Raw genomic sequence first — 27,193 nt, 5'->3', positions numbered from 1 at the left:
TATATTACTGCCATTTTATATATATATATATATATATATATTTCAATATGAAATATATATATTTCAATATGAAATTTATATATATATATATTTCAATATGAAATTTATATATATATATATATATATATATTTCAATATGAAATTAGTTGTGTAAAAATTATACATTGAAATGACTAACATGAAAGCTTTCAATTACTTTTCAATCTTATTCTGATGCTATTCCCAAATATCTACCCTCTTGGCATCTCTATATCACTGTTTCTTTGGTCAATTCATCTTCTATTTTCTATCACCTACTAAAGAATAAATCTCTAAAGTTCTTAAAAACATGGGGATTGACTGGAGGCACTGACACGGAATGGAATTATAAAATAAGAGGCAAATCTTTTGCCATGTGTCCTCATTCCCTGGCCCGTGTGATGACACAGGAAATTACTTGGTAGGTTGATTTTAAATAAGACTCAGATCACTTAGAATAAGGAAAGTTCTTTCATCCATTTCAATCATGTCTAATTTTTCTGCCTATACTTTTCTACTTGAATATAAGCTTTCTCCATCTTTGTATTACATATATTTAAGTCTGACCTGTCATTACTCACTTTCATATGAAGTTTTATTCTAGTGTCTACATTTATGCATTTCCTTTACTTTTAGTTCCACTAATGACTTTGGATCATTTTCAATCCAGACTTACTCCTCATAAGGGCAAGCATCTGAATACCTCCCTCTGTGTGCTGATGAAGTCAGACCTGAGCAATGAGAACTTATTGTTTTATTACAAATTGCTTCCTATTTCTCTTTCATGTTGCAATTAAAACATTACATTATTCTTCTTGAATTATACATGGATATAGGTTTTACTACCTACAAATATCATTTCAAAGAGAACTTCTAGAAACTGCCGTACAACTTGTAGATGTGAAAGCCTCTTCAACATTTTCTATCATTTTTATTGTTTGTTGTTATTGGCTGACTTTGTCAAAGTTGAAAATGAATGCTTTATAGAATTAAAAGACGTGCAAATTGCCAGCACTAGAACTTTAACTTTTGAAATGGGAAGAATCAGCAATTTCATGATAATAAAGGAAAAATATTCATTGCCAACTTTGGCTATCTCTATGTCTTTTATTTTTAAATTTGTGTTTTAAAGACTTTGTTGCTTTGATGTTTTATTCTGGAATAGACTCTGATCTTCCTTCCTATCTAGCCTATGGCTAAAATTGTTAATGTAATCACAAAAAAAGAAACTATTAAAAATCCACCACTTTCTTTCTCTAAACACAATGTAGAGACGGGAGTTCATAATTTAAAGGTGGCTGAAGGTCCTTTCCCCTTTACTTCCCTTTACAAGATGTGGAATCCAGTCTAGCTGGGAATCTTAACTTATTTGAGGTCATAAAACACATTGGCCTGATAAAAGAAAGGGTGAAGATGTCCCCTGGCAAAGAAAGGTGCATCCAGGTGGATTTAAGAGAGACTTAGAAAGTAAAATTAGCAGATCTTTGTCTCAGTTTGAGTGTGGTAGGGTGAGAACCAATTTTGAGGGAGCTAGAGGCTCCTCAAATTAGTGTATTGGGAGAAGCTAACCACGAGAGATTGCAGGAGTGGGAGCATGAAGATATGGGCTGACATTGCAACTGTCACCTAATGGGAAGGCAGGGAATGTGGAGCCTGAAACAATGGAAGAAGAAGAGATGTGGAGAGGAGCAAGAGATGCTGGTTTTCCCTAAAAGAATGACAGTAAGTTTCAAATTCAGAAAATTCACACAGCTTGGTCCCATAGGCCAGGGTAGATACAAAAGACAGTCAATTTTGGTACTTTAATCTGCGAGTCCTCTAGATAACATTTCTTTTTTTCTTTGAGCTCATTTAGTTTTGGTGGTGGTGGTGGTGGGGGGAATAACAAAGCTCTTCTGCAAAGTCACCAGCTTAGCCGATACTCCCTTGACTCTTGGGATGAGGAGTGACTCAGTGGTCTCTGGGTGGGGCCTTTTCCACCAGCACTCAGCTGCTCTGAGCCAAATTGCCTTCCTGCTTCAACTCAGCCCCAATTGCCCTTTCTTCTCTCAAAGATGACCTTGGGAGTGGTCACTTTTGCACAGCAGACCCCTATCTCAAGGCTCCATCTTTTCTAAATTGCAGTAAAAATCCATAGCAAAATTTAAAACCTGAATCATTTTCAAATGTGTAGTTCAGTTGTGTGTATGCGCACCAACATGGTAGTACCAGCATCACCCTCGCTCATTTCCGGAAATGCTTCACCTTCTCAAAATAAAACTGTCCCCATTAAATTACAATCCTTCACTGCTTCCTCCCCAGAGTTCCTGGAAACTCCCATTCTTCTGTCTGTCTCTATGAGTTTGCCTGTTTTAAGAGCCTCATATAAAAGTGTCCTTTTGTTACTGGGCAACTCAAAGCTCCTGTTTAGAGGGTCAGGAGATGCTAACCAGGAGACAGAGTGGGACTGAAGAAGTGGGTGCAATCTCCTCAAGGTTCATCTGTTTTACAGAAGGTGTCAGAAATTCCTTTCTTTCTAAAGGTAAGTAAGATGCATTGTATGAATATATCATTCATTGACAGATATTTGGGCTGCTTCCACCTTTTGGTTCTTGTGAATAATGCTTCTATAAATATGGGTGTACAAATATCTCATTTAAACCTTGCTTACAACTCTTTTGGAGGCTCAGTCTTTTCAGTATTTCTTGCTCTCACAAGGAGTCTTTTCTGATAGACTCATTTCTCTATTTCCTTTCTTCATTCCAGCCTCTCCAATGCATTCAGATCTCATTTATCAAAGTCCTCTAGAAAGCCCGTGATGTGCTCACCTCTATATCCCCCTCCTCATTCATAATCTCTTTCCCCAGAGAAATGCTTTTGTAAGTTTTTGTACATCATATGTCCAGGAGATTAATCACTGATGTCCAGAGCTGCCAGAAGCAGGGAAAAAAAATGAGAAAATAAATGAAAATCTCATTCTATTCAAGGGTCCAAACAAGAGAATCCATATACATCTACAAGTTCAAGCTGCAAACTCATCATCAGAAATGGGATACAGAGCCAGCAAGCAGCAACCTGAGAGATTAAGAATGGGCACAGACCAAAGGCAGGAGGAGAGAGAGAAAGAACACCAGAGAATGTCAGAAGCCTGACACTCGTGTTCCTTCCCAGATTAGGAACTGAGTGGATGTTGCAGACATCAGAGGAAGTGACTTCAAACCCTACAGTAGGAATGGAGCGCTACTGCCAATGGATCTCCTTACCTGTCCCCTCACCTATAATCCATCTTACCTACAACATATATCATTATCTTTTGAAAGACACTGTCTCCTTGGGATTAAAACAAACTGAAAACTTCTACACCATAAATAAAAAAAAATGCAGAGGCAACACACAGAATGGGAGAAAAATATTAGCAAACCACGTATCTGATACAAGGACAATGTCCAAAATATTTAAGAAACTCCTAAAATTCAAAAGTCAGAAAACAACCTAAATTTTAAAAGGGCAAAGGACCCAAACATTACTTAAGAGAAGACTTAAGAAAGGCAAATAGGTTCATGAAAAGATGCTTAATATGACTAATCATCAAATTAAAACAACAGTGTTCTTTCACCTCATACTTGTTCAGAAGGTAACTATATATACAAAAAAAAAGTAGGAGGAAGTGTTAGGAAGCAGATAAAAGAAAAACTTTGAATACTAATGTTGGAAATGTAAAGTGGTGCCACCATGAAAACAGCTGTGGATTCCTCAAAAAAAAAATAGAACTATTATATGATCTTATAACTCCATTTTGAGTATATATCCAAAGAAATTAAATCAGTATGTTGTAGAGATATCAGCACTCTTATGTTCATTGCAACACTATTCATAAGAGTCAGGATGTAAAAACAAAAATGTTCTGTGATGACAGATGAATGCATAAAGAAACTGTGATACACTCACAGTTTTAGTCAGGTTTTTTACCTCTGTTACCAAAAAAAATCTGATGAGAACAATTTTAGAGGAGGAAAACTTTATTTTCTGGCTCACGGTTTCAGCGGTGTAAGTTCTTGGATGCCCAGCTCCATTGCTCTGGGGCAGAGGTGAGACAGACTACCATAGCAAAAGAGTATGATGATAAAGGTAGGTCATTAGGGTGTCTTTGAGGTATATATTTTGCCCTTTGTGAGTGCAGTCTCATTCTCTGCTTCCTAGTGACCACATTCTGAGACACTTTCCTCCACCACACTCCTGCCATGATATTCTGTCTCACCTAAGGCACAGAATGGAGTTGACTGTCTATAGCCTTTGATCTCTGAAGCCATGAACTGCAAGCTGACTAAAATGTACACACACATGTGTACACATACACACACACACAGAGGATACATATATATACACACGTACACACAGATATTTATTATTCTATTATATATGCTATTCAGCCTTTAAAAAGGAGATCTTGCCATTTGTGACAACAGGAATAGACCTGGAGGACATTGTGTTAAGTGAAATCAGATACAGAAATACTATGTGATACCATTGATTGAGCAATCTAAAACAGACTCAAAAGCAGAGTGCAATAATGGTTACTAGAGGCTAATGGGAGAGGGAAATGAGAAGGTATTAACCAAAAGATACAAAGTTTCAGTTATACAAAATGAATTACTCCTAGAGATTTGCTTTACAATATTGTGCCTATAGTTAACAATATTTACTGTACACTTAAAATTTTGTTAAGATAGGGGGTGGGGATGTGGCTCAGTGGTATACTGCTTGCCTAATATGCATGAGGTCCTGGGTTCAAACCCCAGCACCATGAACAAACAAGCAAAAATTGTTAACATGATAATTCTTATGTTAAGCCGTCAAGAAAGAGAGGAGGAAAAGGGAGAAGAGAAAGGAAAGCTACTTCTATCTGCTCAGGACACATCCACATTCAGTTCTTCCTAAAAAGAACACACCTAAATCTCTGAATCCCCCTTAAGGAAGAGGAGGACTAAAAGGGTATTCATCACCAAAACTGCTAAGTTAAATTCTTTCAGCCAATATCACACTCGTTTGATCTAAACTGTATCTATCGCTCCACTATGTATGTGTATGTGCCCCTTCCTTATAATTTGTTTTTTTCCTCTTTTTATTAAATCATTTGGCATTTTGAAAAAAAATAATATATTGTTAACTTGTGCCATTTATTTAAATTAAAAAAATAAATGCATGTTCAATGCAAAGACATTGAAAGCAGAACATCCACAATTCCACATGAACTTCAGGGCACATCAGCCCAAATTGTGTTGTTTCTTTTTTTAAAAAAAACCTGATTGTTCTTATGTTATATGCTTTGTCTCATAAGACAGCTTTATACCACAGCAGCATATGACCTACCTATTCCACATCAATATATGTTTTTATAAAAGAGAATTCAAGAATTGAATACTCTTTCATAGTAATACAAACTTACATATGTAACAGAAATCACCTAATAAATCTGCTATTCTCAGAAATGTAGGTTTGCCCGTTTTTTTTATTTTATGAAGAATCTGTGATAAAAATATTAATATCTTTTGGACTTTTTACATATTTGTATCAAAGAGAATAAACACTTTAATGATTTTATACATATTATAAATTCAATATTTGATGATAGCAGTCAGATTAAGATCACCAGCATTTTTTTTTCCTTTCCCTCTACATATTTCTCCACTGATCATAATCATTTTTGTCATATTTTCTAGTCAGAGAAGAAAAATGCTATCCTCTATGTCTTTGTAATTTTATGCTCCTGTGTGACATGAAGTCTTAAGTTTATTAGATATAAACTTTTCTTTTTTTAATGAAAGATTTGTTCAAGTTATCTGCAAGAGTTTCTATTGACACGCATTATGTTCTTTCTTTCTTTCTCTCTCCCTCCTCCTCTTCCTCCTCCTCATCTTCCTCCCCTCCTCCCCCATCCTTTCCCCTCCTCCTCCTCCATCTCTATCTCTATCTCTATCTCTATCTCTATCTCTATCTCTATCTCTATCTCTATCTCTATATTTCTCTCTTTCTGTCTACTGAGGATTGAACCCAGGGGTGATTAACTACTGACCTACATACCTAGCCCTTATTTTTATTTTGAGACAGGGTCTCATTAAGTTAATTAGGGCCTCACTAAGTTGCTGAGGCTGGCCTTGAACTTGTGATCCTCCTGCCTCAGCCTTTTGAATTGCTGGTATGGGCCACCACACCAAACAACATGTTATTTTTAAACTTGATTTGAGAATTTTAACTTTTCTTTCAATGAGTATTTAAAGTTTTATAAGCTTATAAATTGTCCTATCATTTTAATTATTTGAATATTTTGAAATATTAACAAATTCTTATCAAAGGAACTTGTGAACTTTTATGATTTATGTCTTTTATATTTAGAAAGTCCTTCCCTCATCTGAAAATCACTTTTTCCTGTTTCTATTTTTCATTATTTTAGTGTTATTTGGCAGGGGGCGGACATAATAGTGCAAGGGATTAAAACCAGGGCCTTAACTATGCTAGGTAAGTACTCCATCACTAAGCCACATACCCAGCCCTCTTCATTAATTTCAATGATATTTATTTCCAAAGAATTTATGAATAAGAGTTTTACCTTTTTAAAAATTAAAGAATATCATATCCTTTCCCATTAATTAAAAATGTCAATTTTATCACAGTAAATGATAGACCCTTGGATCAGTTATGAATTTTCTAATCTATTCCATTGCTCTGTGTTCCATGAGCATGCCATTGTTTAAATCCTTGTCAATTTATAGTGAGAATCTTATGTAAATCATCAGCCATCTCCATTCTTCCTCATCATTTTTAATAATTTGGGGTCATTATTACAGATTTATATTTCTAGCTATCCTTCAGAAACATTTTATCAACTAAAAACATATTCCTCTCTTTGGCACTTTTATTTCAATGACTTATGTAAGTTCCATTATATTACATTAACGAAATGCTGCATATTAGATGTTACATTATTTAAAACCATAGAAATTTGTACATTAATTGGAGAAAATCAACACACTCATAATGATGAATATCCCTGTTCACTGATAAAGCATCTCTTTTTATTCATTCAACTATAAATTATATTCTTTGCCATTTTAATTTTTTGATACATATTCTCTTTTACATTGATTCATGATGAGAGACCATTTTATTGCTTTTAAGAATGAAATTTCTTGCCATTTATACTGTGTATTTATTGCTGATATACAGTAATGCTTAAAATTTTTGTGTATCTATGATCAATCATTGTACCATTTTTCAGTTGAATTTATACAAACTAGAAATAATAATGGGTTTACCTCATTTTTTGATATTTCTGTTTTGTCTCTTCTGGCAGTAGCTAAAGCTTTCACTTAGCATTTAGTTTCTTGTTTATCATAAACACCTACAGGGGACACTGAGAGCTACAGGGGTGCCCTGAGCTAGAAGATAGTCAGCTGCTCCTCACCCTGAGTCCTCTCATTCCCTCTGCACCCTCCCTACTGCACTGAGAATACAGAGAATTCCCAGACCTTCCCCAGTCTTCATGGCCCGCAGCCCCTTGGCCAGCATCTGTTAGGCAGGAGACTTCTGTGAACCTGATGAATGTCCCTCTATGTGCATTTTCACCCCTTCTCCTCTCACCTTTTCCATTCTTACTCCTACAACATCAGTGCCTCCCGGGAGATTAGATCATCCTCACCAAGACACAGGCAGTGGAGGAATGCTATCCATCTCAAATTATTATTATCATCATCATCATCATCATCATCATCATCATCATCATATCCAAAAGCCTAACTACATCTACCAGCTACAGCTATGGCTCCCTTTTGTTCAAATTCAGCTCAGTTATGCTGCAGAAGGATGCAGAATTGGAAGGCAGCCAGGACTGCTTTCTCTGATATCTCTCTATCTCTCTCTCCCCTCACCCTCTCTCCCTTTTTCTCTTTCCTGAAACTTGTTCTACCAGGGGGCTCTTTCACTGCAAATGCCCAGAGGGCCTGAGAAGTTGGCTATGCCCTGGCCTGGCTTGACTCATCTACCTTCTAGTCTGGGAAAACAGTTTGTTCGCATAGGACTTCAATCTAATAGAAAAAGGTTGATGTGGGATTTGGAGGGAAATCTAATTGAGTTCCTTTACTTTACTATAATATATGAAAATATTGCCCCCAGGATCCTCATGCCTCATGTCCTGATGGTACAAAGGAAATCAGATCACTATTGGCCCCCAAACACATTTCACCTCATCTCATCATTGCTGTAGGTATCTCGTTTTTGCTAATCTTTGTAGGATGCTTCTCTTTCAAGTCATCAGCTACTTTCTATTCAGATAAGTTTCCTTCATATTAATTTTCTATGCTGTGATGATCACTTCCTCGGCAAATCTAGGTTTCCTCGTCCTTTGACAAATGACCATTTCCTGTGCCCTTTATTCCAAAGATGCCTACCCCTCTCAGGAGTGATAGCCACTTTACCCTTATTCTTAGTGACTTCCTCCTCGTCCTCCAGGACTGCATCTTCATCTATCCAGACCAGGTGCCATGAACCATCCATTGGCTCTTTGTGTGTGAGCTATGGGCATTTGAGCATATGAGGGGACTGGTCTGGCATTGGGTGCTGATGGGGCTATGCAAGGCAACGGTGCCTTTCCTCTCACTCTGCCTGTGATGCCACACAGCACCTGAGATGGGTCAGGACATCACCAAGCAAAACTCCACCCTTCAAAACTCTACCCCTTGCCTTATTTGGGTGAAATATTCTATCAAATGTCTTTTGCCCAATAAACAGGGGGGTTCCAGGTGTGCTCTCTCTCTTGCTTTTTCCAGTGATGCCCAGCATGGAGCTGACCCTTGGGGTCACCGAGCAGTGCTGTCCTCGACCTTAGAAACTCACATTTGTGTTTTGTGTAGTTTCTTCACCTTTTTCTCAGTTTATTGATGCAGCCAGCTCCTCTGACCCTAGCACATCTTGCCAGCTCGGCCAGCTGGTAACAACCAGTTTTGATTTTTTTATGCTCATTACTGCTTCTTTACCATTTATATTGACATCACATGCCTATCTTGTAACATTTCTTTCTTTTCAATATCCAACTTTTTCTCATATAGTTTGCTAAGGCCTTTGCAATTCTTTTTTCATAATCTCTTATTTCCTACAGTCCATCTTTTCTTAAATTTTATTCCAAGTATCAAGATGATACATTCTAAGTTTTACCAAAATAATGCCCTCTCTCTACTATTTAATGTCATATTTTCCTCCTTTTCTGTAAAATAAGTTTTTCAATGACCCACATTGTTTCTACATGTATCTGTCCTTAAAGAATGCATGATCTCTCCAAGTCTGGAATGTGTTTTCACAGACAGAATTAACTAGGCTTTTTGTTGCCCCCTTCTAACTCTCCATTTTCACTTGCATGTAATTGGAATTTCCATTTATCACTCTTAATTTTAAAGGATAGATTCCAGTTCTTTTGGAAATATGTAGTCAAAGTCATATTTATATTCAGCAAGAAAATTCAATACCATCAAAACATTGTTTCTAACTTTTAAAAAATTAAGTGTGATTTATGCTTTTGGGGGCATGAATCATAAAAGTAAAGGCACACTTCTTTCCCTCCTAACCAAGCAGAGACAATCCACCCTTGGTGATTCTCCCTGTGATGGGTGTGCTCATCTTCCAACCCCCAGGGAGTGTTCTACACACTGAAAAGGAAGTGAACCACACTTGGAGAAGCCCTACTGATGGCCTTGAGTGTGGAGATGGCTCCTGACCCTCAGCCAATCCAATTCCAAGCCCTCCTGTTCAGCCTGGCCACCTTCCATATTTTCCCACCAACCAGCTGCCGGTTGAGGACATGGTTCCTCCACTTCCCTTGGTTAAGCTCCTTGTCCAGGGTACCCTGATCCGTAGCCTACTGTCTGGGAGCCATCATCATCATGGGCCTCAGATTCTCTTTCCCCAACTCCCCTCATGCCCATCTCCCTCAGATACTCCACTGGAAAAATTAGGAGCCTTTTTGAATATGATTGACAGAGCCTACCCATTGGAATCTGCTAAGTGGGCTTGGTGGACTTTCACCCTGTATTTGTTTGGTTTAACCCCTCACCTGACCTTTGACTTTTCACCTGGAATGCAAGCACCTCAAAAAGTCACTGCTCCTTTTAAAATATGTCCTATGAGTTCCCTTTCAGATATCTTCTATAAGAACAAATAATTATACTAAAATTCATATAGGTAGGTTTAAACTATTTTTTAAGTTGACTTTATTATAAAGTGCAGATTTCTTACCAGGAATCAAGTTGCTGAAGTACCATCCACATAAAAAATAAAGGCTTGAATCAAACAGAATCATCCAGCAAACCCAGCCAAATGTCATGCCCCCTGGTTCTGGAGCCTGGTACATATTATTCCACTGGATCCCTGGTAGAAAAGGTCAGAGTTAGAATTGCACTCCCTCTTTGACTGTAGATTTTGGTGAGACGAGTTAATAAATTCTGGAGGCTCAAGTAGAGCTGAATAAAGGCAAAACAAAAGGAAAGTTAATACTATTGACTGAATTCTTTAAAGGAAATGTTGGCTTTCTGTGTATACATCTATTTCAGTGTGTCAGGTAGAGGAAACCTTGGTATCATTTTAATTTCTACCATTTAAAAAAATTGTAAAGGTCACCTTACTTACCTTCAGTATTATTTACTCAACTAAAAGCCATTCACATTATGGGAAAATAAGCATTTCTTTTTTGGTAAGTAAAAAGAAGACTCCTGAGAACACAAATTCTAAATTTTTAATTCTCTCTGCTCTTGGAAAACACATAAATAGACACAAAAATATCTTTTGAATCCTATTTACATGGGAAATACAGGGTGGGAAAGAATTTGTTTTCTTACAGTGCTTCTGAAATTTATTTACAGATTAAAATATAAGTTTAAAAAGACATTCATTTTTCAAATGTTTCCTATAATACTAACCTATAACTCAATAATAATACATGTTTTAGTCTTTATCCACTTGTTGGAATTGGAACCAAACTATTCAAATAGTCTAATAGAGACCATTTTTCTTCTGAATTTCTAATTTGCTTTAGTTTAAAGATTAGTTTGAGGAATACAGGAGGAAACATTCAGAATTACTCGTCTATTTAATAACAACATGTTTTATTGAAAATGTCAGGGAAACCTAAGAACTACAAATTAAGTGGCTGATGTAACAAGAGCTAGAGTTTTATAGCATATATTTTACCTATCTTTACAGAAATCATAAAAATATCTAAGAAATTATCTATGCTTGTTTAGAAGTTCAGTTGTCAAAATGTCAAGTAAAAAATTCTGTCAACAATTTTTTAAAAAACTGATTTTAAGCTGTATTAATGGGAATAAAATATGTTTAAACTGGAGGAAATAGCTGTGTTCTGTTCTATACTGGTTATGCTGCAACCCAGAAAATAGTAAAGATAGGAGCTGATAAATTCCTTAGTCGTTGTCATTTGTAAGAGGGAACTATAGGAAAGTAGAAAGAAGGAGCAGAGGAACCCAAGAGATGGATCCTAATTCAATAATACTCTAGCAAGGTGGAATATAAGGGCACATCTAGAAGATTCTGGAAGGTCCCTGTGTTGAGCATGTATCAAGGATGTCCAAAGAAAGGTCCAAGCACTATCTGGGTGTTTGATTGATGACATCTACAGGAAGATGTCATCAATCAAACACCAGGGTTATTCTTGATTGTTCTCAAAATGGAGACAAATTGATGGTGGGAAGTATTTTCATCAATGAAATCAAATATCAGAATCTCCTTCCAAATGCTTCACTTGGTAATGCAGCCTTTCTACTATATCACTTGCAGAATACCTATAAGTTTCCAAAAACCTGAGTCACTGAGAGTCATTTTCCAAAAATGTGTCCTCTTACCTGCCTCTTGTCCTTCCAGGAATGTAATGAAAAATACTCCTTGTCCAAAGGCAGTTGTTGAGAGGAGGCACTGCCCACAGATTGGTGGAGTAAGGAGAAAAACAGTACATTAGTGTTTGATTGGGACCACAGAAAATCCACAATACCAAATTCAAAGAGAGACACCATGACACTTTCTGATTCCGAGGATGCCAAACCATTGCTTCAGGCAGTAATTTAAATATCTGAGCCTGAAAGTCTTAGCAGACTGTCAACCCTCTCTGAACAGTGTGCTAACAAGCTAGTTTTTAATGTTAAAAGGAATTACTTCTCTTTTCTGCAATGCTTGAAGTGTCATAAATCCAATGCACTGTATACAGAAATGTGTAACAAGAAACAGTAGAAAATGGAATGGAGCAATTTACTGTTTTTTTTTATTATTAAGTGAATGCCCTGGAGCACACTGCAAACAGACTGATGGAATATGGACATTATTCTACACTAGAAAGAGAGTGTACTGAAGGAAAATGTTATTTTATCTTCAGTGGGGAGGACCTATGTCAGAAAACAAAAAAATAGAAAGCCTATTGAAAAAGCATCTTACATTTACAAATATAATGTACCAGAGTTAGATTTTTTTCCAATTGTTAGAAAACATTTGAATATGTAAAAAGGAAATCAAGTATTGAATATATATAAACCTTAAATATAAAGACTGAAGTAAAAATAAAATTGACAGCATTAGAAATTTAGCTCAGCTCATCAATGGCTCTTTCTACCCAGTTCTATGGGAGGGACACTAAATGGTCCCACTTGTGTTAATTATTCTAAAAACACCTAATTCATATTAGCACCAAATTATTTGTTATCACAGATGGTGAATTAAGCTATTCAAATCAATAAACACAAATCAACGGACCAAACATTAATTGAATGGAACCATTTTTTACTGTGTATGCATATCAATGCTTTGTGTACATGACTAAAAAAAACCATAGCATTCAGTGGTTTATTGGAGTTGAAGAAAAATAATTGGGCTTTCACAGATATATTTCACTCTTTTATACTCATTTATATTATTTTATATAAATGAGTATAAAAGTAATTGATACACTCACTGGGGCTGCCAAGGACTTTCAAAAGACTTTAAATACCCCTCAGATTCCAACCAAATCTCCCTGGTACCTCCTCAAAGTGGCTCCATATACACATCCAAATAGACTGCAATATAAGAAAATCATCTGACCTATTGGAGAACATAAAGACTCAAGCATAATGCAAATGGGTATAGGTATGACACTGATTTAATGAAAGACTGATTTAATAGTGATTTGTTTACCCCTCCCACATTAATTGGGTTCCTGCTACATCAGGCACTGGGCTTGCCGGACAATAGTCATAAAAGAATAAGTTTCTATCTTCTATGTATCTTATATTGCAGACCTGAAAGCATTCTCATTCTTTTTCATAAGGTACATTTTAATGGATGAGCGATTCTGACATTGCTAACAGAGAGATCTTTCCACTTATGTGATGTAATTCATGATGCATCAAGAAAAATGCTTATTTTTTACTTCTAAAATAGCTTTAGAAGTCTATTTCTTTCCACGCATAAAAAAAAGAAACTAAAGTGATATGCATTTTTAAGGATGCCACTGATTTCTCAGAGCCTCCATTACATGAAAAATGACGATTCTTAGTGGGCTGCCATCCAGCAAAACCGCCACAATTTCAATGAACTACTACTGTAAGTTTTTCATCTGTGGGTAGAATAAAGAAAGTAAATATCAGAAATCCTGTTTAGGTCAGAACATGATAAACTGGCAAGTTAAGGGTGGTGGTTTGGTGTTGTTGCGTAGATCCCTGTTTTATTTTATTTTGCACCTTTTCAGAACAACTCACTTACCAGAAATGTCTGAATAACAAAACTTAGTTGGTTGTGCAGAACCAACAGAACTATGTAGGGCAGAAAGCTGATCATGTATGCCAGGCTGGTACACAGGGCTGCTGTATTAGCTTGGCTGAAAAATGCACTCAAGAAGTAACTCAGCATAACAACTGACACCCCAAAATCCAGGAGGAAGAGGAAGATGATGATTGCATTGCTGTAGGTGAAGATGCCACTTGCTTTCAGAATGATGGCCAGAGCAGCACTGCTCAAGGTCAGCACGGCTGCATTCTCCAGGAACCAGGCCAGGAAGTGAGTTGTTGGATGCACTCCCATCATCCGCAGGTACTGTCAACAGAGGGAAAACCCAGAGTTGTCATAGCAGGATGTACCACAGAAAGAACAGGGCAGCTTGTGGGACAGAGAAGGAGTACCAATGGAAGGTAAATTGGCATGACTTGCAAATTCAGCCCTAGAAAGGGCACTTTGATCCAGAGCTCAGCATGTGATTTTCATGAGCACCTTACAAAGTAGGTCTTCACTGCTTCAGGGGAGAACTGAAACTCAGACATTAAAACAATCTCACCAGTGAGAACAGAGCTTCAATGGGTAGGGGCAGGTGGCTTAGACCTCAAGTTTGGTGAACTACAGTCCCATTATGTTTTTTTGTTTACTGAGGGTTTATTATCTTTGTTTTCACTTTTGTTCATTTTGCATTTCATTTGTGTTAGTTTGTTCTCTCTCTCTCTCTCTCTCTCTCTCTCTCTCTCTCTCTCTCTCTCTCTCTCTCTTTTAATAAGGACAAAGAGAAAGGAAAGAAACACTGGTGCTTACGCACCTTAATTTGGAGGATCACTGCCTGTTGCCTGTTTTAGAAAATATGTTTTTCAAAATACCCCTGGTTGAAGTAATACAGATAAAGCAATTCTTCCATGAAACTACTCTTTTCTCACCAATTGTATTGTGTTATCTTTGGGCATGGTGCTGATGAGTGTGGAAGGAGTACACGTGCCTCTCAGACACACTCTGGCTGGCCAGCTGGCTGGTGGCAGCAGGGAGCCCAGCAAGTGGATACTCAGTGGTGGAGGAGAAACACTCATGAGTAGATAGATAGTAAATGGGAAAATGCTAAACAGGGATGCAAGTGCTCTGCATCATTTGTCAAATTTGAAGAACAGTACATTTAACTTCAACACATTATTTCTGCAAATTAATAAATACTCAATAAGTCAATGACGTGCACCTCTCATGACTGTTCTCACTGCTCTTCAGAAATCAACAGACAGTCACGTCTTCACCAGATACTTTTATCATCTTTCATTCTTTAAGTCTGATGGTTTCAAGTTGCAGCAATATCAGGACAAAAATTCAAGGCCTTCGCACAGAGTTCTAATGACAGATTAAGGAGGAAAGTCTGCTGTTAAGTCTTTCTAATTTTTATGAAAGTCGCTAAGTGAGCAATGCTGGATTTGATCTTTCAGTGTCATATGGTTCTTCTTTGGTTTTCTTCCATCTCAATAAGAAATATCTGTTAAAATCTGGCAGCACTTCAGACTTCAACATAACCTGATGTTCCTACAATAGGGATGCAGTGGGACCATACCTAGGAGGCCCAGCTGAGAAGAGAGAGGCAAAACAGAAAGGCCTGAGCAAGTCACAGCCCAGGATTCATTTCCAAAGTCTCACAAGCAAGGTTAAGGCCATTTACCTCTTCTATCTGGATCTCCTGCTCATAAACCAGTTTTCGGACCATGCTGGCCACGGATACCATCCAAGTCAACATCATTATCAGAGGGAAAAAGAAACTGACGTTGTTCAAGAATCTGTAAGGGCATATTCAGTCAGCAATTGAGGGCAAGAGAAATTATTCATGAGTACTGCACCCATCTGAGCTTTTTAAAGTCATCTTACAAATCATGCGCCTCCAAGAGCAAGGTCTCAACAGGCCTAGGATTTAGGTAGGGCTGCTGTGACTAGTGTTTCTGCTTTGAAGGTATACAAATGCATGAAGGAGACCCATGCAGGAGACACAACTAATTTTTTTTTTCAGAGTGGAAAACAGAAGTTTATTAAAGGACAGCAGAAAAGAACTTCTCCTGGAGGAAGAGGGGAACCCAAGAGGTGGAATCCAAGACACAACTAATTTGAGGTCCCTCAAGTAGCCACAGCCCAACCCAATCTTCTGACACCTGCTATAGACAGCACAACTCAGAGGAAGGAAAGAGGTCATTGTTCTATGACTTCAATTTCTTCCACTTTAATTGGGACCAACCATTTTCTCTCCTCAATCAATGACAGCAATTGATTATAGGTAATTGTTTATAAAATATGCAAAAACTGGTAAATAAACATCTCCCTATTTCTCCAACATTCACTTTTCAAAATATTCTAACGGGGCTCCATTTCTAATACACGACAAGGACACCATTTAGGTCATGTCCCTAAATCCAGTAAGAAGTTTTCAACACCTTTCCTTCCTGCCTGCCCAGCTGTGTTTGATAACACTGGCCACACGGCCCGTTCCTTCCTTCCCTCACCCCTCTTAGCTTTCAGAACAACACTTGGCTTTCCACCACTGCTAGGCAGCTTCTCAGTCTCCCCACTAACAACTTCTCCTGTACCTATCCTTTAAATGTGGACATTTTAACCCCAATCCTGGGGTAACTGCTGGGTTCTCTGTCTTCCCATGCCAAAGTGAGCTCTAGATTCACACATTAACTATCCATCACTGAAACCAACCAAAGGTGCAAACCATATTAATGGGCCTACGATATATACATGAACCATACAGAAAGAGGCCCTACCATTAAAGACTCCCTCATTCTAACATATGGCAGGGGACATAAAATCAACCAATAAACGAAGAGATTTGTCAAATGGAGTCAGGAAGTGATCAATGCTATGAGGAGGAAAGCAGCAGTTGTTACAAACAATAAAAGGGATGAATTTTTAGACAGGGGCATTAGGCAAGGTCACCATGGAAGAAATATTTAAGCAAAGCGCAGATAAATTGAAGAAATGAGTCACATGGGTATCCATAGGGAGGTGGCTTCTGGTGACGAGAGGAAAGTGCCAGGGACAGAGGTCGGAGCAGACACAACCCAACCAAGTGCAGACAAACCATCCTGAATTAGCAGGCTATGGAATTTGAGCACCAGCTGGGGCCAGATAATGCAGGGACTTCCCCATGTCAAGGTAAGTTCTAGATTTTAGCAGATTAACAAGGGGGATACCAAGAATGGATTCAAAGAAAAGGAGAGGGGGAAACAGTGAGGTGATAAAATTAGGAGTATGGTTTTTAAGAAGGAAACACTAAATTTAACACAAACAATGGACTGTTTAACTGTTAAACAATTAATTCCGGAGGTCAGGGAACCCTCTGGAGAGAGGAGTGGGGACATTATAGCAGGAATGACCATCTGAACAGGAGACAAGGGAGCCATTACAGATGATGACCCTAGAAAAGGAAAAGTTCCAATGGGTCCCTGCAGTGATGGTCTCCAAGGTCCCATCAGACTTCTCCTTCAAGGCATTCACTACAACATGGAAGCTGCTCTCTCAACCTGTGCCAGCCTCCCATGCTACAGGCTCAGGTGATAGGGGACAGTTTCCCACTGAGCCAAACTTTATTAATGAACAAATGAAAAAGGGAATTAACTTTTGTTTTTACTCACTTTTCTGCTTACGACAATTGTTCTGGGCTGTTGGAGAACCACACTTTCTTTTTAATAAGGCAGAGTTAGTTTTATTGATGTGGAAAGAAGCCTACAACGTTATTGCATGAAATACCAGGACACCAGGCCATGTAAAATGGTAAATATCTAGCTACCTATATTTGCATAATTGTGCATATGCCCAGGAGTATTCTAGAACAGTGTTAAACCATCCAATTAAGATAGTAATTTTTTTCTAAATTCTGGAATCTTATTTAACTTTGATTTCTTTATTTGGACTTTTCTCTTTATCTATATAGATATAAAAATATATAACACACATGAATTATGTAACATTTATAATCAGCAGTCACTGTAAACCTTAAACAAAAAAAGGTTTTTTTTTCAAAAGGAATGAAGTATATGAAGATAAAGACAGCAGGAAAACATGGGGAAAGGCTGGGGGAAGGGGGAAGGGTAACTGGCCAGGGCACAGCTCACAGCCTCACAGAGAGTTCCCACTTCCATCCTGGTAAATATTCTGGGTCAGAGGCAGATGGAAACTTTCAGTGGAGGAGTTCAATGAAGACTCTAACACCTACTTGAGTTCTAGAAGTTCACTTGTTTGTGTCAAGTGTTCAAGTAAAAATTTTACAATGTACATTTGATACTGACTTTTATGGATTCTATAACTATGGCACCATATACTAAAAAAGCTTTTTTTTTCTTCTCTTTTTTGGTTAATTTTACACATTGCAGCACAACTTTTCATTTCTTGGATTGTACACAATGTAGCGTCATACCATATGTGTTGTCATACATGTACCTAGGGTAGTGATGTTCATCTCATTCCACCATCTTTCTTGCCCCCCCATGTTCCTTCCCCTCCCCACCCTCTCTTTTGCCCAAAGTTCCTCCATTTTTCCCATCCCCCTCCCCCTATTATGAATCAGCATCCATTTATCAAAGAGAACATTAAGCTTCTCGTTTTGGGGGATTGGCTTACTCCGCTTAGCATGATGTTCTCCAACTCTATCCATTTACCTGAAAATGCCATAATTTTATTCTCTCTTAATGCGGAGTAATATTCCATTGTGTATATATACCACAGTTTCTTTATCCATTCATCTATTGAAGGGCATCTAGGAGTGCTTCCACATCTTAACTATTGTAAATTGATCTGCTATAAACCTTGATGTGGCTGCATGACTACAGTATGCTGATTTTAAGTCTTTGGGTATAGACCAAAGAGTGGGATAGCTGGGTCAAATGGTGGTTTCATTCCAATTTTCTAAGGAATTTCCATAATGCTTTCTAGATTGGTTGCACCAATTTGAATTCCCACCAGCAATGTTTGAGTGTGCCGTTTCCCCCACATCCTCACCAACATCTACTATTGTCTCTATTCTTGATAACTGCCATTCTGACTGGCATGAGATAAAATCTTAGTTTTGATTTGCATTTCTCTAATTACTAGAGATGTTGAACAATTTTTCATATATTTGTTGATTGAAATTATATGTTATTCTGAGAGTGTCTGTTCAGCTCCTTATCTCATTATTCGTTGGGTTGTTTGGTTTTTTTTTTTTTTTGGTGTTAAGTTTTTTGAGTTCTTTATATATCTTGGAGATTAGTGCCCTATCTGACATACATGGGGCAAAAATTTGCTCGCCAAATGTAGGCTGTCTTTTCACCTGATTGTTTCTTTTTGCTAAGAAGCTTTGTAGCTTGAATCCATCTCATTTATTAATTCTTGACTTTATTTATTGTGCTTTAGGAGTCTTGTTAAAGAAGTCAGTGCCTAATCCTACATAATGAAGATTTAGACCTACTTTTTCCTCTATTATTCACAGGGTCTCTGGACCAATTCCTAGGTCCTTGGTGAACTCTGAGTTGGGTTTTGTGCATAGTGAGAGATAGGGGTTTAGTTTCATTTTGTTGCATATAACTTTTCAGTTTTCCCAGTACCATTTGTTGAAGAGGCTATGTTTTCTTCAGTGTATGTTTTTGGCGCCTTTGTTTAGTATGAGATAACTGTATTTATGTGGGTTTGTTTCTGTGTCCCCTATTCTGTACCATTGGTCTATGTGTCTATTTTGGTGCCAATACCTTGCTGGTTTTGTTACTATTGTTCTGTAGTATAGTTTAAGGTCTGGCATTGTGATGCCTCCTTGCTTCACTCTTCTTGATAAGGATTGCTTTGGCAATTCTGGGTCTCTTATTTTTCCAAATGAATTTCATGATTGCTTTTTCTATTTCTATTAAGAATGACGATGGGATTTTAATTTGAATCACATTAAATCTGTCTACTGCTTTGGGTAGTATGGCCATTTTGACAATTTTAATTTTGCCTATTCAAGAGCTTGGAAGATCTTTCCATCTTCTAAGGTCTTCTTCAATTTCTTTATTTAGTGTTCTATAGTTTTTACTGTAGAGGTCTTTCACTTCTTTTGTTGATTCCCAAGATTTTGTTGTTGTTGTTGTTGTTGTTGTTGTTGTTTGAGGATATTGTGAATGGGGTAGTTTTCCTAATTTCTTTTTTATTTTATTATTTTTGTAAATACACAACAGTGGAATGCATTACAATCCTTATTACACATATAGAGCACAATTTTTCATATCTCTGTATATAAAGTATGTTCATGTCAATTTATGCCATTATACATGTATTTTTTTGCATCACAATTCTTAACACACATATATACCACAATTTTTCTTATCTCTGTTTGTATATAAGGTATGTTGACATTCAAATCAAGTTTTCATACATGTACTTTGTATAATGATGACCAAGACATTCCACCATCCTTACTAATCCCCTTCCCCCTCCCTTTCCCTCCTACCCCTCTTCCCTATCTAGAATTCATCTAATCCTCCCATGCTTTCCCTCCCTACCCTACTATGAGTCACCCTCCTTATTTCAGAGAAAACATTTAGCATTTGTTTTTTGGGGATTGGCTGACTTCACTTAGCATTATCTTCTCCAATGCCATCCATTTACCTGCAAATGCCATGATTTTGTTCTTTTTTAATGCTGAGTAATATTCCCATTGTGTATAAATGCCACATTTTTTTTTATCCATTCATCCACTGAAGGACATCTAGGTTGGCTCCACAGTTTAGCTATTGTGAATTGTGCTGCTATAAATATTGATGTGGCTGTGTCCCTGGTAGTTTGGTGTTTTTAAGTCCTTTGGGTACAGTCCAAGAAGAGGAATAGCTGGGTCAAATGGTGGTTCCATTCCTAGATTTCCAAGTTCCATACTGCTTTCCAAATTGGCTGCACCAATTTGCAGTCCCACCAGCAATGTATGAGTGTACCTTTTTCCTCACATCCTCGTCAACACTTGTTGTTTGTCTTCATAATAGTTGCCATTCTGACTGGAGTGAGATGATATCTTAGAATAGTTTTGATTTGCATTACTCTGATTGCTAGAAATGATGAGCATTTTTTCATATATCTATTGATGGATTTTATATCCTCTTCTGAGAAGTCTCTCTTCAGGTCCTTGGCCCATTTATTGATTGGGTTATTTGTTTTTTTGTTATTTTGTGTGTGTGTGTGTGTGTGTGTGTGTGTTTGTGTGTGTGTATGCTTAGCTTCTTGAGTTCTTTATATACCCTAGAGATTAGTGCTCTATCTGATGTGTGAGGGGAAAAAATTTGCTCCCAGATGTAGGCTCTCTGTTCACCTCACAGATTGTTTCCTTGCTGAGAAAAAACTTTTTAGTTTGAATCCATCCCATTTATTGATTCTTGTTTTTAATTCTTGTGCTATAGGAGTCTTATTAAGGAAATTGGGGCCTGATCCTACATGATGAAGATTAGGGCCTACTTTTTCTTCTATTTCTTCTGGTTTAATGCCTAGGTCCTTGATCTATTTTGAGTTAAGTTTTATAGGCCAGTAGACCAATGGTACAGAATAGAGGACATATAGACTAACCCACAAAATTACAATTATAGTAGACAAACGTGCCAAAAACATTCACTGGAGAAAAGACAGCATCTTCCACAAATATGCTAGGAAAACTGGAAATCCATATGCAACAAAATGAAATTGAACTCCTTTCTCTCACCATGCAAAAAAGTTTTCCTAATTTCTCTTTCAGAGGATTCATCACTGATATATAGAAATGCATTCGATTTATGTGTATTGATTTTATATCCTGCTACTTTGCTGAATGCATTAATTAATTCTAGAAGTTTTCTGGTGGAGTTTTTTTGGATCTTCTAAATTTAGAATCAAGGTGTCAACAAATAATGATAGTTTGAGTTCTTCTTTTCCTATTTGAATCTTTTTATTTTGTCTAATTGCTCTGGCTAGAGTTTCAAGGACTATGTTGAATAGAACTGGTAAAGGAGGGCATCCTTGTCTTATTTCAGTTTTTAGAGGGAATTCTTCCAATTTTTCTCCATTTAGAATGATGTTGGCCTTGAGTTTAGCATAGATTGCTTTTACAATGTTGAGGTATGTTTCTACTATCCCTAATTTATCTAATGTTTTGAACATGAAAGGTGCTGTACAGTGTCAAATGCTTTCTCTGCATCAATTGACATAATCATATGATTATTATTTTTAAATCTATTGATTTGATGAATTATATTTATTGATTTCCATATTTTGAACCAATCTCACACATCTCTGTAATAAACCCCACTAGATCATGGTGCACTATTTTAAAATATATTTTGTATTCAATTTGCCAGAATTTTATTGAGAATTTTTGCATCAATATTGATCAAGGGTATTAGTCTGAAATTTTCTGTCTTTGATATATCTCTGCCTGGTTTTGGTATCAGGATGATACTAGCTTCATAGAATAAGTTTTTTAAGGGTTCCTTCCTTTCCTATACTTTGAGGAGTATTGGTATTAATTCTTCTTTGTAGATCTTGTAGAACTTAGCTGTGAATTCCTCTGGTCCTGGGCTTTTCTTGGTTGGTAGACTTTTGATTGTGTCTTCTATTTCCTTACTTGAAATTGATCTGTTTAAATTGTGTATGTCCTCTTGACTAAGTCTGGGTTGATCATATGGCTCTAAAAAGTTATCGGTGTCTTCAAGGCTTTCTATTTTACTGGAGTATAAATTTTCAAATAGTTTCTAATTGTCTTCTGTATTTCAATAGTGTCTGTCATGATATTTCCTTTTCCATCAAAAAATTTAATAATTTGAGTTTTCTCCTTCCTTCTTTTCATTAGGGTGGCTAAGTGTTTGTTAATTTTATTTATTTTTTCAAAGAACCAGCTTTTGGTTGTGTCAATTTTTTGAATTATTCCTTTTGTTTCAATTTCATTGAATTCCCTCTCAGCTGACTGTAATTATTTCCTGTCTTCTACTATGTTGGGTGTTGGTTTGTTCTTCTTTTTCTAGAGCTTTGAAATGTAATGTCAGGTATTTGTTGACTTTTTCTTCTTTTAATGAATGAGCTTAATGTATTGAACTTTCCTCTTAGCACTGCCTTCATAGTGTCCCAGAGATTTTGGTAAGTTGTAGCAGAGTTCTCATTTACCTCTACGAATTTTTTTGTCTCCTCCCTAATGTCTTCTGCCAGCTATGCATCACTCAATAGCATATTGTTTAGTCTCCAGGTGTTGTAGTAGCTTCTCTTTTTAATTTTATCATTGATTTCTAATTTCACTCCATTGTGATCAAATATAATTCAGGGTAGTATCTCTAATTTTTTTGTGTGTTTGCTAAGTCTTGCTTTGTGGCATAACATATGGTCTATTTTGGAGAAGGATCCATGTGCTGCTAAGAAGAAAGTGTATTCTCTCATTGATGGATGAAGTATTCTATATATGTCTGTTAAGTCCAAATTATTGAGTGTATTATTCAGTTCTATAGTTTCTTTGTTTAGAAGATATATCCAGTGGTGAGAGAGGTATATTAAAGTCACCCAGTATTATTGTGTTGTGGTCTATTTGGTTCTTGTATTTGAGAAGGGTTTGTTTGACATACATAGATGCCCCATTGTTTGGGAGATAGAAAATTTATAATTGTTATATCTTTTTGAATGAATCCCTTAAGCAGTATGAAATGTACTTCTTTATCCCTTTTCACTAGCTTTGATTTAAAGTCTACTTTATCTGATATGAGGATGGAAACTCTTGCTTGTTTATATAGTCCATGTGAGTGGTATGTTTTTTCCCACCCTTTCACATTCAGTCTGTGGCTGTCTTTTCCTGTGAGATGAGTCTCTTGAAGGCACCATATTGTTGGGTCTTTTTTCAATCCAATCTGTCAGTTTGATGAGTTTAGGCCACTCACATTCAAGGTTATTATTGAAATATGATTGGTATTCCCAGATATATATATATATATATATATATATATATATATATATATATATATATATATATATATATATATATATATATTGGTTTTTAACTGGACTTGGTTTCTCCTTTGATTGGCTTTTCCTTCAGTGAATTCTTCCCCTTGCTGATTTTCATTGTTGTTTTTCATTTCCTCCTCCTGGAATATTTTGCTGAAGATGCTCTGTAGTGCAGGCTTTCTCACTATAAATTCTTTTAACTTTTTTTTTTATCATGAAAGGTTTTTATTTCATCATCAAATATGAAGCTTAATATTGCTGGATATAAAATTCTTGGCTGGCATCCATTTTCTTTCAGAGCTTTGTATTTGTTATCCCATGATCTCCTGGCTTTGAGGGTCTAGATTGAAAAAAATCTACTGAGTTACCAATTGGTCTCCCCCTATATGTGATCTGATTCCTCTCTCTTGCGGCCTTTAAAATTCTATCCTTATTCTGTATACTAGGCATTTTCATTATAATGTGCTTTGGTGTAGATCTGTTGTAATTTTGTACTTTTGGTGTCCGGTAAGTATCTTGTATTCAATTTTCCAATTCATTCTTCATGCTTGGGAAATTTTCTGATATCTCATAGAGATTGTGCATTCCTTTGGTTTGAATCTCTGTGTCTTCCTCTATCCCCAAAAATCTTGGATTTGGTCTTTTTATGCTATCCCATAATTCTTGGATGCTCTGTTAATAGTTTCTCACCATCTTCACTGTGTGATCAACTTTATTTTCCAGGTTGTATACTCTGTCTTAATTATCTGATGTTCTGTCTTCCAGGTGATCTAGTCTGTTGGTAATACTTTCTATTGAGTTTTTTATTTGGTTTATTGTTTTATTCATTTCAAGGATTTATGATTGTTTTTCCCCCAGAATCTCTATCTCTTTCTTAAAGTAATTTTTTGCTACCTGTATTTGCTTCCTTATCTCTTTATTGGTATGATCAATGGTTGCCTGTATTTGCTCTCTTATCTCCTTGTTGGAGTGATCAATTTTTACCTGTATTTGTTCATTTGGTCATTCTTTAATTCACAGATCATTTCAATTATGTATATTCTGACCTCCTTCTCTGACATTTCATCAACCTTGCTGTCTATGGATTCTATTATTGTAGTATCCTGGTTTGTTTGGGGCACTTTCTTCTTTTGTTTTTTCATGTTGTCTATGTGTCTTCCTTTCTTCCAGTGCAGATCTGAGATATTACAGTTTCTACCCTAGAATTTTGTAGTGTCTATGCAGATTATCTGTACCTCACTTTGGTGTTGGGCTTCCTGACCCTGCCTGTGTCCCCCAGGGACTGCAACTTAAGATGGTGGCAGCAATAGCAGAGGTAACTCGAGCAGCAATGGAGGTGCCCCAAGATGAATGCAACCCCTTTCAGAGATGGGGCTGAAAGGGTGGGCCTTACACTGGCCTTGGGATGTCTCTTTCAAGATGCAGCTGCTTCTAGGCCTCTGTTGTCACAAAGTGGAGGCTATTACATGGGGAGGGCTATGGTGATGGCCTGGGCCTGGGATACAGAGTAGGTCTGCCAGTTGGCAGGCAGGGTTCTGAGCTCCAGCATAGGTCTGCCAGTCGGAAGGTAGACCTGGGCCTAAGCTGGGCCTGGGCTCCCACACAGGTGGGCGATGGTGGTCCAGGCCAAGGCCTGGGCCTAAATCTGGCATAGAGAATCACATTTTTACGTGGATAACTTGTACATTATACAGTGACTGTGTATAGATGATACAGTGTTTCAGATTTTCTGTTTTGTGGTTTTTCTGGAATTGTCTAATAATCACTTTTGTACTGTTCAGAGCAGGTGGAGATCCATGACAGGAAGCACCATGAATATATCCACTTACACATTCAACAAATGACATCTATTCTAGCACAGTAACACAATTTACCACAAAGAAGAAACTCAGAGAACCTGTAAATTTGAAAATAACTAATACTGAGTTTACTTAGGGGTTGAAAAAGTTTGTTCATGAACTTCCTCTTTTTTACTTAATGGCCAGTAGAGGTAGAGCTATTGAACTCTATTCTTTCATTACCTCAAATCTTTTGAAAGAATCAATGGGTATCTTGTCCAAATCTTACCTAAGATACTACAGTCATTTTGGTTAGAATTCCATGTTGTGGACCCTGTGGACCCTTGACACTGTGTCAAGAAAAAAGATACCAGAGGCTTGGAATTGGACCAACCAGAACCTGAGAATTCTGCAACAACTGCCTCAGGTTCCAAAGCAAGATCAAACACTCTGCACACACATACCTGATGGAGGACATTCGGTAGAAAGAGGATATTATGAAAAACTGGAGATGAGAGATGATAAGACATGAGATATTACAATGCAGCCTTTTTATCTACTTGTGTGAACTAGTCCAAAAATCAACAGGAGGATGGGGAAAAAATATATTGTAGTTTTGTTACATGTTTGAAAGAGACCCCCAAATATTTGGAACCACACAGAAACGTAAATTACAGAGATTTCAGAAGCAAACCACCTCTGCTATCAAAAATACACTTCTCAAAAGTGGTTCACCCCAAGGGGAAATGGGCACAGCAGCAGGTGGTACGTGGGTGTCAAGAAGCACATTAAGTGGAAAGTGTGAGAAGCCACCCACCCCTGGACCCTCTTTTCAGAAGAATAGAACAGAAGATTCTTTAAAAAAGAAAAAGGCGGGGGTGCTGGGTATGTGGCTTAAGCTGTGGCGTGCTTGCCTGGCATGCGTGGGGCACTGGGTTCGATCCTCAGCACCACATAAAAATAAAATAAAGATGTTGTGTCCACCGAAAACTGAAAAATAAATATTAAAAAATTCTCTCTCTCTCTCTTTCTCTTTCTCTCTCTCTCTCTCTGTCTCTCTCTCTTTAAAAAAAAATTCTAAAAAAAAAAAAAAAGAGTCTTTAAGCTGCATAGCCACTAATGTCACCTGGTCCTCAACATCAATAGGAACTTCTTGCAGACACCAGGTCAGGAATTTCCAATTCCTTCCAGATAAGCAACAATCACAGCAACAAAAAATCTAGCACGCTATCTCCACCACAATAAAAAGGGGTTGAGAATTGTAGAATTATTAACAAATGCATGCAAAAAAGATGGTGGCATGGAGCAGATAAAAATATTGAAAGTATTTTGGGTCATCAACTTTTAAATATTCAAATAAGAAAGTTCCTCGGCCTAGACCCACTCCACCATCTTCCTTCCCTTCTGTTTTGTTTCTCTTCTTCAAGGGTTTATGTTACATGAACTTCTGTTCCCTGTGTTTCTTGTCAATAAGAGAGAGAGAGAGAGAGAGAGAGAGAGAGAGAGAGAGAGAGAGAGAGAGAATCTAATATAATAGAATTACTAGAATTTAGTGATGAGAGGGTAAGGTACCAAAATGATGTGAAATGTAAACTGGATCAGATAAACAGTGATAAAACTGGAAGAGACACAGAGCAAATAGATACTGCATAAAACAATATGAC

At 37.1% G+C, this 27,193-nt stretch overlaps 1 protein-coding gene across 1 annotated transcript in view; it reads right to left on the bottom strand.

Annotated features, from left to right (window-relative positions):
* Positions 1-27,193, bottom strand: part of LOC144369513 (ATP-binding cassette sub-family A member 13-like) — a 340,834-nt gene that overhangs the window by 232,688 nt on the left and 80,953 nt on the right. The window contains exons 15-18 of the mRNA XM_078029787.1: positions 15,473-15,587; positions 13,783-14,112; positions 11,898-11,967; positions 10,279-10,410 (exon numbers count right to left, since the gene is read on the bottom strand). Of these exons, the coding sequence (XP_077885913.1) occupies positions 10,279-10,410; positions 11,898-11,967; positions 13,783-14,112; positions 15,473-15,587 (647 nt within the window). The remainder of the gene's footprint in view (positions 1-10,278; positions 10,411-11,897; positions 11,968-13,782; positions 14,113-15,472; positions 15,588-27,193) is intronic.

This window comes from Ictidomys tridecemlineatus, chromosome 12, assembly GCF_052094955.1.
Source record: "Ictidomys tridecemlineatus isolate mIctTri1 chromosome 12, mIctTri1.hap1, whole genome shotgun sequence".
In the NCBI taxonomy this organism is placed as follows: Eukaryota; Metazoa; Chordata; class Mammalia; order Rodentia; family Sciuridae; genus Ictidomys; species Ictidomys tridecemlineatus.
This window is presented reverse-complemented; position numbering and strand designations above follow the sequence as displayed.